At 44.9% G+C, this 10,206-nt stretch overlaps 1 protein-coding gene across 2 annotated transcripts in view; it reads left to right on the top strand.

The window, feature by feature from the left end:
* Positions 1 to 4,504: 4,504 nt before the first annotated feature.
* The window catches only part of NECAB1 (N-terminal EF-hand calcium binding protein 1), a 70,043-nt gene continuing 64,341 nt past the window's right edge, over positions 4,505 to 10,206 (top strand). Inside the window, exons 1-3 of one of the 2 annotated variants that reach the window (XM_054816352.1) lie at positions 4,505 to 4,539; positions 4,631 to 4,715; positions 9,548 to 9,572. In XM_054816352.1, coding sequence (XP_054672327.1) covers positions 4,674 to 4,715; positions 9,548 to 9,572 — 67 coding nt within the window. In that variant the 5' untranslated portion in view covers positions 4,505 to 4,539; positions 4,631 to 4,673. Of the gene's footprint in view, positions 4,540 to 4,630; positions 4,716 to 9,547; positions 9,573 to 10,206 lie in introns of those variants that run through there. The other variant, XM_054816353.1, reaches the window with a different exon arrangement.

Below are 10,206 nucleotides of genomic sequence, written 5' to 3'. Positions count from 1 at the left end.
CAGTCTAGACCAGGACCCTAAAGACTGGACTTAGCCCTTTGGTGGAGCCTCACTCCCTTCTTCAGCTGTATGGAAAACTGTCCTCCCAGGATTGAGAAATAATTAGCCACTAAGGCTTTGCAGTACAAATAACCTCATGATCCCCCTTCTGAAGGGGAAGGAGCTGGGGTGTATGGACTCCTCAGGACCATTGCTTATATCTGAGTCTGACAGGTACTGTGAACTGGACCTCTTTGGGTTTGGATTAAACATAAAATTATTTTTAGTTGCAGGCTAACAATAGCGGTTTCCTTCTTCCTTCTTTTCTGGGAACGTTGCAAAAACAAAAATGAAAATGCTTCTTTTTTACTGTGCTGTTGTGTTGCTATGCTTCTGATCCTCTGTCATGTTTTGATCTTTTTCTTTGTTCCTTTTCTTAGATCTTATAAGTAAATATCTGATTTAGCCATCCAGCCACACAGCAGGCTTTTTCTCAACATGAGACATAGTCTCTGCTGGATGCCCCATTACAGTCATTTTTATTACATTGCTTGCTTCCAAATGTTCCTGCAGGGCTGGTCATAAACAGAATGTGCACAGGATAGTCTATGAGGTATATTAATTATCATCACACATCTTCTGCATTTCATATGTCCCTAAAAAGTTGTCCTAAAATCCACAAAACTGCCTGGCTCTACATGAAAGAGCATGTAAAAAAAAAAAAAAGTGTGTTATATCTTGCAAGGAACAACCGATATTCCGTGTACAGTGATGTGCATATAGTTTACTTGCTTAGGCACTTGTCATGCACCGCTGTGCATTACTGACCCAGAACTGTTCCATCTTTACTATGTTTATCTTTATAATGATAGTTTTCCATCCCAGGAGTGTCATGTGTCTCCTACAGACAGAAAGGAGGCTGGTAAAGAGGGACTGAGGTTCATAGCTGCTGGTCTAAAGTCTGACTGAGATCCCAGGAGATCCCAGGCCTGGCGTGTCCCACCGGTGGGGAAGAGTATGTCAAAGGCACCAAACTATTAAGAAAAATTAGGCTTGGGAACATACATGAAAACTGGATTGAACAAGCAGGTCTTCAGTGATTTTTCCCAAGTATTTATAGGAAGAGCATACAAATAAACAAAAAGAACAAAATCATGTTCTAATGCAAGCTGTGTGGTTTCCTCCTGCAGGAGCTCTTACCAACATGGAAACCAGCATCTCCCTGAATTCCTCATGTGTAATTATGGCTTTTCCTTACATTTCTTTTCCTGGTGATTAAGAAAAGATGTCCAATACACACAGACTGTATCCAGGTTCACCTGCTGATGTACATCCCACATCCCAGTTGTCTGTGCTGGATGGCCGTTGGAGCACACTGTGTCTCCAGTGCAACCTATGTCTGGGTTTCCTTTCCACCAGAGTGGAGGAAAAGGAGGAGGGGGGCAAGGGGCTTGGGAGCAGACTCAGGTCTTGCCCCAGGAGGGATCAGGATGAGGGTGAAGTGAGCTCCCAGAGCTGGAACTTTGGGGTGGTTTTCATCCCATGAGCCAGACATAGCCACGTACTCCCTGTGTAGGAGGTCGACCTAACACTTTTCCAGGCACACCATCACTCCTTTTGGGTTTTAGTACATCTACCCTTGCTGTCACTGGTGCAGATACCATATGGAAGGGGATTCACTTTACCATCCTCACAATCCCATTGATAGAAACACAGAGCTGCAAAGATACTGGCTCCTTATTTGGGTCAGACTAGTCCATGTGCAAGACACAAAAGGAAAAGAAAGTTGGCCTCTAGCATCCTCTGTTACTGCTTGTAAAGCAAGCCATGGCCACACACGTGCTAACCCTGAAATTTCTCTGTTGTTACAGCTTGCAATCAAGAAAAGTCACAAGGGATCTATTACAGGGGGCAGCGCTTTAGTACTCAAACTGAAGGATGTTTTGGGGTTGGCCTACCGAGCACCAGACCAAATGTTCAAATTGAGACAAAACTACATGTTCTGAGAGCTGAGGAGACATCTTCTTATGCTAACTCAACTCTTTTGATAGGTACCGATCCACTCCTGTGGGCAAAAAAGGACCATAAAGCAGATCCTTTTCCTTAGCCAAGGGCAAATAGTACTTTTCACTACAGACCCGTGAGGTACCCGAGCGTGCAAGCTGTTCTGCTGGAAAGGCTGTATTTTGACATATGCATTATATAGTGCTTATCCTGTCATTTAGAGGCAACACACATAGCTAACCATCATGGAGTGATTTAGAAATTTGATTAGACAGTTAGGCATCTTGCATTTCCTCAGTAGAAAGGAAGCTTTGCTGTCTCTCTGTCTGAGCACTGATGGCTCTTGTTGCACAGCCCACTGCACAGTAAGTGTAAGGTGGCTGTTGCTGACAGTTTTCATTTGCTTGTTTTTCCCAGATAAAAGGGCAAAAGCATTAAATACTGGCTGACCACTTCATTTCACATGAGCGAAGATGTTGGTACAGTAGGCTAGTTTCTAAATAGAAGTTTAATGATGTGACAACACGGCAAGAATAAGAGCAGGCAGTTTTCAGCTTTATCCTCATCCACACATGGAACAACTTTATTTCTTGTAATAGATTATGAGCAGCACCGGTCTGTGGCTGCAGAAGTGAGCGTGTCACTGAGTGCTGACCTCTGGGTATTTCACAAAGCCATCATCTTCTCATCAAGGCAGCAAGTACCATACCTGTACTCCCATATCACAGGGAACCACGCGGCCACGATCGCCTCTCCTCTGCCTCACAGCCTGTTGCTCAGAGACAGAGGGAAATATTCAGAGCTTTCACCCTGCTCGTATTGTTAAAATTGAGATATTATCTTAGTTAATTTTAAAGTGGTATAAAAAAGTATCACCAATAAGTTACACTCATATTCTCTACTCACAGATTTGTTTGCTCATCTGAACCTGCAAACTAAAGTCTCTGAAAATGATCACTTAAAGAGTACTTTCGCATTTCTATGTCATGCAAAGGTGACTTGTAAATAAGTTTAATAATGGAAATAATGCTTCCTAATATAATAAAAGGCCTATGAGTTGGTTTTGCTTCTTACATTTTAATTTTTGCCCTAAAAATATCAGGATTACACGATTTTTTTCTTAATGTTTTTAAAGGAAGATTTCTGTAGACAAAATATTCACAGTGAATGTCACAGTGAATCCAAGGGGAAAGATACTGGTTCTTCAAAAAAAGTGTTTTCATTCTGAGACAGTAATTGGTCAATAAAGTTAAATATGTAAATTATTATTGTTGTTGTTATAACAGTTAAGAAAAACAAGTCCCTCTACAGTCTAAAGAAGCTTTTGCTTATCTCCACTCACCCTCCTGACTTTTGAGACAACCTTTGGACTTTTTTCTTTTCTCTCTCTGGAAAGAAATACATTTCCATACTTCCATCATAAAAATCAGATTAAATAAAAGCCTTTCAGTATTATTAAAAAGCAAAAATAGCCTGAAATGATTTTTTCCATCTCTTTTTCAAGCCATCTTTAAGAAGTGAGATAAAAATTTCTCACCCTGTGAAATGCCTTGTCTTTCCTTTTAGACAGTTCTCTCTCCTCTCTCTCAGGTTTTCTTTTGAAACGTGGAAAGGGAGGTGGAAGAAGCAGGAGCACCCCCACACAGCAAGTCACACCACAGCTGAGGCTTTTCATACAGGAAGGTGTTTTAAAGTAAAGTCTTCACTCTAACGTTTGTTATGAAGCATAATATCATCTACGATTATATATAATAATATGATACATAATGTACGATATATAATATTACTGTAATACGTAATGTATAATTGCAACGCCATTCAGTGGTGGTGCGTGGTGGGAGAACAAAGCCCCCGTTACGCCATGGCCATGTAATAACCCCTTGGCATGTGTCTGAAATAACACGGGGGGGGGATTTCCCTCAGAACTGCTCTCCCCCTCACCCCGGCATCATCCTCCTCACCCGCCCTCACCCCTCAGGGCCCGCTCCCGCCCCATCCCACAGCTCCCCGCTTGCTCCCCTCCAGAAACACCAGCACTCCCAGGTCCCCGCAGCCCCTGATTTTTGGCCAGGCCGCTTTGAGGGGTACGTTATATCCAAGGAGCTTCTTTTCAAGCCTGAGCGCTTTTGCAGAGCGCAGCTTATCGTGCTGTCTGCATCAGCCATGTGAAAGTACAGTTACGGCCCGCCAGCCCCCCGCACTGCTGAGGCTTCAAAGCGTGTTCGGCCTGGGGTCTGGCGGTTCAAGGAACATCTCCCCCGAGGGGCCGTACTGAAGGGGAAACCAGCCAAAACGATGATGAAAACCTGACCTGACAAAGACAGGCTGCAAGACCCAAGTTTCTCTCACGGAGAGAAAGCACGTCTAGCCACGAACACACTTTAAAGATGCAGCAAGGAGGCTGCCGAGCAGAATGGGACAAACTCCTCCCCCTACCCTCAAGGGTGAGAAGAAGCAAATAGCAGCCTCTTCTCTAGCTTCTTTTGGGGTGGTTTTTCAGCAACAGGCGAGGCGGGGCGTGCGGATCGGCCCCCCAGGGAAAGCAACCATCCCCGGGGCCGGGGGGAGGTGACGGGGCGGGGGGGGGGGGGGGGGGCGGTCCGCCCCCCCCCCCCCCCCCCGCCCGGCCCTGCCACCGCCCCCCCGGCTTCGCCGCCGCTCCGGGCGGTGTCGGTGACTGAGGCGGGCGGATGGCGGCGGAGCTGGGAGCGGGGCTGCGCATCTTCCGCGATGTGAGTACGCGGCATCCTTGACATGAACGTCTCCCACCAGCACAGGCAGCAATTGCAAGCGGTTGGGGGTGGGGGGTGTATTTTTTTCTGTTTTGCCTTTTTCTCGCTCTTTTTTCTTTTTTTTCTTTTTCTTTTTTCTTTTTCTTCTTCTTTTATTTTTTTTTCTTTTTTTTCTGGAGCCGTGATTTCTTCCCTGGGGTGGAAGGGGGTGAAGCCAAGTGAGGCTGTGGGTCTTTCCTTTTCCCTTTCCCTTTCCCTTTCCCTTTCCCTTTCCCTTTCCCTTTCCCTTTCCCTTTCCCTTTCTCTTTCCCTTTCCCTTGTGGATGCCCCCTCCCTGGAAGTGTTTAAGACCAGGTTGGATGAGGCTTTGGGCAATGTGGTCTAGTGGAGGGTGTCCCTGCCCGCAGCAGGGGGGTTGGAACTAGATAATCTTTGAGGTCCCTTCCAACCCAAACCATTCTATGATTCCCTTTCCCCTTCCCTTTTCCTTTCCCTTTCCCTTTCCCCTTCCCCTTCCCCTTCCTTTTCCCTTCTTTCTTCCCTTCTCTCTTCCCTTTCCCTTTCCCCTTCCCTTCCCCCTTCCCTTCCCCTTCCTCTTCCCCATTTTCACATATTTTTACCATTTAAAATGATAATGAGGGGAACGAGTTTGCTGCCAATGATGTGCATGTATGAGGAGAGCAGGTTAGCAGTTGGGAATGGTTAGGGGAGGTGCTGAGTGAAAACGCTGTTACCTTTCAAAAGATGTTGCTTGGATTTTTATTATTTTAATTTTTCCAGGCTTGTCACTGAAGAGTTTCTCACCCTGCAAAAGTTTTTTCCCAAAGCGTGCAGGCTCCCTCCCATCCCATTAGACCCTGATAGGTTTGAGGTGCCCAGATTTGATGTGCAGAGCAACCCTGATCCCTTCAGCCCTTTGAGGGGGAGCCCAGCAAGGTGCCCTCCTGTGCACCTGGCCATCCTACCCCTCAGGGGTGCTGTGCTAGACCATAACCAAGGGCCCAGCATCTCAGAAGATGCAGCTGTAAAGTTTTTTGTATAACTTGCCCAGCACAGAGCTTTTCTTTGGTTCAAGGCAAGTCCTGATAAAAGGCAAACTTCCACCCAAAGATCTCCAAAGTGTCCCCTGTCCTTAATGAGACCTACAAATCTTCAGACCAACTCTGATCTACTTCAGACCACCTCTTATATCTGGGTTAGTCCACAGTATCAGCTGGAAATGACATGTTCTGTATTGAAGGACCCTTTAGCTAGATGTTTTCTCTAATGTGCCCACATTAACTTCCCCAACCTTTTCCCTAAATTATTTCAAGCAGCCCCCAATCTGCTCATCTCCTGACTTCTCTAGCCTCCATGAGAAATCATTTAAATTCAACTCTTTGATGACAATTATTATTTTAATTCAAGTGTATAACGAAAATGCAGCTTTTTTTGGTCTTATAAATACCACTTGTAAGAGGAACAGGAGAATTACAGGCATACATCAAAGACAGAAGAGAAACCTAAGTTGCCAGGAAAGAGGTAAAAAACATTAAATGTAGCCAACTCCCCAGTTTAACTCAGCACACTGGTTTAGGAAACTGTACATGGTCAGAGTATCTGATAAACTGAAAACTTTTGATTTCGCCCAAAGTAGAAAAAAATAATTCAAATGAAAATGTACTTGTTTAATTTTCAGCAATTTCTTAAACCAGTGTCAGGTTCATATTTACAGAAGAGCAGATGCCTTTCACAAATCTAGTGAAGAGGAGGGAGGGGGGCTGCTGCTGTACTTCTGCTCTTACATGTAGAGGAAAACCTTACGTTCAAACCTAGTCTCTGCCTGCTTCAAAGCAGGGATTGGACCCTGGGGGCTTTTCCTCCTGTGAGAGCACCCTCATGTCCTTGGGGGTGTGCAGCTCTGTGATTACCCCTCAGTGAAGTACCTCCACCTGTATAAACACTTAACTGTAAATTAGACCAGGCAGCAAGAGACTGGCTGCAAGGCTGCGGCAGAAAGGGCAGGCATGAGGTCCTGGTCCCACCAGGAAGGAGATAGACAGAGACCTAATGAGAGTGAGACCTGATTTCTAATGTAACCTCCTCCTTGGTTTTGTGTCAAAGTCCCTATCAGGTTTCCAAAGGAGTTTAATATTTCCTTAAGGTATGTGGGTTTTTTTAATTAATTAATCAAGAAATTAAATCCTAAGTAATAAATTAATAAATACATTAAAATTAATTTTAAAAGAAAAAAAGAAAAATTACTTATGCAGAAACTTTTGCCACCCTTGACCCATGTTTGTGGGACACTTCTAGTTGATTGAAAATCCGCTGCTACAGCTGTCTCAGTCCTATACACACATCCATAAGCCAAGCCTGAGCATCTGGCGCTCTTGCTCACATAGACGTCTTGCAGAAGGTGTGGGCTGCATCACCTGGTGTGGCTGTAACATCGGCGTGGCTCTGCATGGGCCTTTGCTACTCATGGCACAAGTCACTGGTCATCTGTTAATATTGCTTGGGTCCATGCTGGGCATATTTATCACCTCGCTGAAGCACACCTTGCTCTGTCCCATCAGACCTGCTTGTGCACATGCCCACGGCGTGCAGCTCAGCCCAGGCACCCGTGAGGCAAGGAGCGGGGTTTCGGTGCTGGCCCCTTTGGTTTGCATCTGCTTGGGGGTACCCGCTGTTCCCTTTTATCGGGTGTAACTGGGCAGAAGGAAGCCATTAGATCCCAGAGCATCGTGTTCCTCCACCCTCCCCAAATTTCACAAATCTCTCCACTTCCAGCTGAAAATCTGCAAAACCTTTCACCATGCTGGCTTTGCCATCTGTTAACACATAGTTACTAACTCCAGAGCAGCACCAAGTCCTGCAGGCAGCATGGAGGTGGGTACCTTGACAAGCAGACTGACTTTCCTTCAGGTGACACAAAAAGGAAACAAGGCTGCTTGCCAGTGAGATAGGAGAAAGACCAACAACAGTTCCCTGAAAAATCCAGCCAAACCTGCAACGAATCTAAAACTGTATTTTATCTGTAAAGGGCTGGTTTTATTTTATTCTAATAATGCTTTTAATGATCCTTCCTTTGCTCTGCATTTAGTCTTTAGTTCTCGTTAGGAGAAAATTTCCAGTTTAAGAGTAAAAATTTAAAACGCCTAAAGTTTCCAATCCTCAAACTGAAAATTGAGTTGCAATATATGATTTTTTTTGGATATATAGGGAGGGAAGATGTCATCTTACCGAGTTTATTTCATACTTTATGTGCCGTAAACTTGGTCCAATGAGAAGTTCAGCTTAGAGACCATCAGCGAAGTCCTGGATGTGGGTCACAATTCTATCAGTTCCCCTCCAACCCTCCTCTACAAGATACAGTCATGAAGATGCTCTGACAGAGCTTGGCACCTGGATCCTTGGGTTTCTCATTTAGCTTCACCTCTAGGGGCAGAGCAGTTACAGCATGTGCTGGAGAAGCTGTTTAAATACTTCTAGCAGTTTACCAAACCGGAGAACGTTTCCATTGCTGTCAGCTCTCAAAAATATATGTGCCCATTTGGAAACTCTTTCCTTTACTGATATTCATAGCAGCAATAGAAACTATATTCGGAAGATTTGCTTTCTTCTCTTGCCTAAACTTGTTATGGCATTGCATGATGACTCCCAATTGCGGTTCAGGCCAAGGTGGGGATGGGGACTATGTCCAGAAAGGTAGCGGGGTGACAATGGATGGCAATTGCACATATCTGAAGTGTCACGTGGTGACCCATGCCACAGCAAAACCACCTCATCTGGAGAGCAGGGAGCAAAGAAACTGGAGGAGACCCCCTCTGTTGCTTCCACTCCCTATCCCTGATCCCTTCTCCAAAGTGTGACTAATGTGGTGGTACCTGTTGTGGGACTCCAGCAGGGACAGGTGGGCATGCCGGCATCTCACCAGCAGTAAGACAGGGCCAGTGCACCTGCATACACTCCTGCATGGGTTGGTGCTGTGTCCCCTTTGCCGATGGAAGGGCTGGGCCTGGAAGGCTCTGCCACATCTCCCCACGGGATGCACCCCCCCAGGATCCTCTTCTCAAGCTTTGCAAGAGGAGTTACAGACTCTTGCCTGCATATCTAAATAGCTTCTCCCAGCAGGTGCCATTTACAGTGGGGAGAAAAGGCAGACCTGCACACTGTGAGGGTAAGCTGGGGTCACGTACAGTTTTCGTGGCAGAAGTATTGCAGGAAAGGTTCTACAGCAGGCACCCTCGCGCTGCCCTTGCCTTCCCAGATTATAAACCTCTGTGCTTTCCCTCTCCCCTTTCTTCTGTATCTGGTTTCTACTTGCTATCAGAGCAATCCTCAAATTTGCTCTCACACATCTGATCTCACTGCCTCCCACACCCAGTCTGATCCCTTCATGTCACCCAGTTCCTCTCCTGACTTATTCCTTTGCTTCTTCCACCCACACAAACCCTGAGCCTTCCTCACCATCTCAGATGCTCAGTGCATCCTCCCAGCCATCATCCTTGCTCTGCGCCTTTAAACCACTTCTCTCAACCCCAAATCCGGTATCATGGTAGCCATATGGGCACAGGTCTTGTGCCTAAACACCACCCTTATAAGCCATGCACCAACTAGAAAATAAAGCTGATTCTTATTATGGACTTGGTTTTCAGTACACACAGCACAGGAGGAGTTAAAGAAAGTAATACTCTGAGGGAAGGATGGAGACCTTTCTATTTTATGCAGCCTTGAGAAAATATGATGCAGAGCTCAAACTATAAATGGCCACTAAATACAGCATTGTGTGCTGTTAACCCATATTAAAAAAAAAAAAGTAATTCTGTTCTCTCTCTCTTTTTGTTTAGATATTAAGAAGAGCAGACAAGAATGGTAAGAGCTGTCACATATCTTCCCCCCTCCCTTTGGAAAAAAAAAATCCATCATTAATTCAGCATTTTATGTCTTGCTTTAAATATCCTAACAGGAAAACCAGCCATCCCTCATGTCATTTTACGTTTTCTACAGGTTCAATGCAATATATTTTGTTGTGCACTGATCCTCCCTATGGGTTCTTTAAGGGCACATCTTGTGCTTTCACAATTTGGCATGTGCGTTTGTTTGATTTGCACTTTGGGTGCCATGTGGGTGTTTTCTTAGTGACATTATGTTCACAAGAACATTTTAAATACTTGTTAGTAGCTACATCTTAGTACTTTTTAAAAACACCACAGGCTATATTCAGCAATCAGACTTGTTTCCTACATTTTGCAGTTATGTATTTGTTTGGCATGTCAGTAGGCAGAATACAGCCTTGAATTCAACTCACATATTTATAATACAAAAGTAATGAGTTTTTTATTATGTTCTTAACCAAAAGTTTTGTCCTTATGCTACTGACTGATTTTCCTTCCATGTATATTTTTTCCCTTTTTTGAATTCAGTAAGTTGGAGCGTAGTACTGTAAGGTTTCACAAATGCTCCGATTTTGGCTGCAGCACGTGAAGGTCCTTGCTGTAAGGACTAC

Source organism: Grus americana, chromosome 2, assembly GCF_028858705.1.
Source record: "Grus americana isolate bGruAme1 chromosome 2, bGruAme1.mat, whole genome shotgun sequence".
NCBI classification, from domain to species: Eukaryota; Metazoa; Chordata; class Aves; order Gruiformes; family Gruidae; genus Grus; species Grus americana.
Note: the sequence above shows the minus strand (reverse complement) of the source record. Positions and strands in the feature narration are given on the sequence as shown.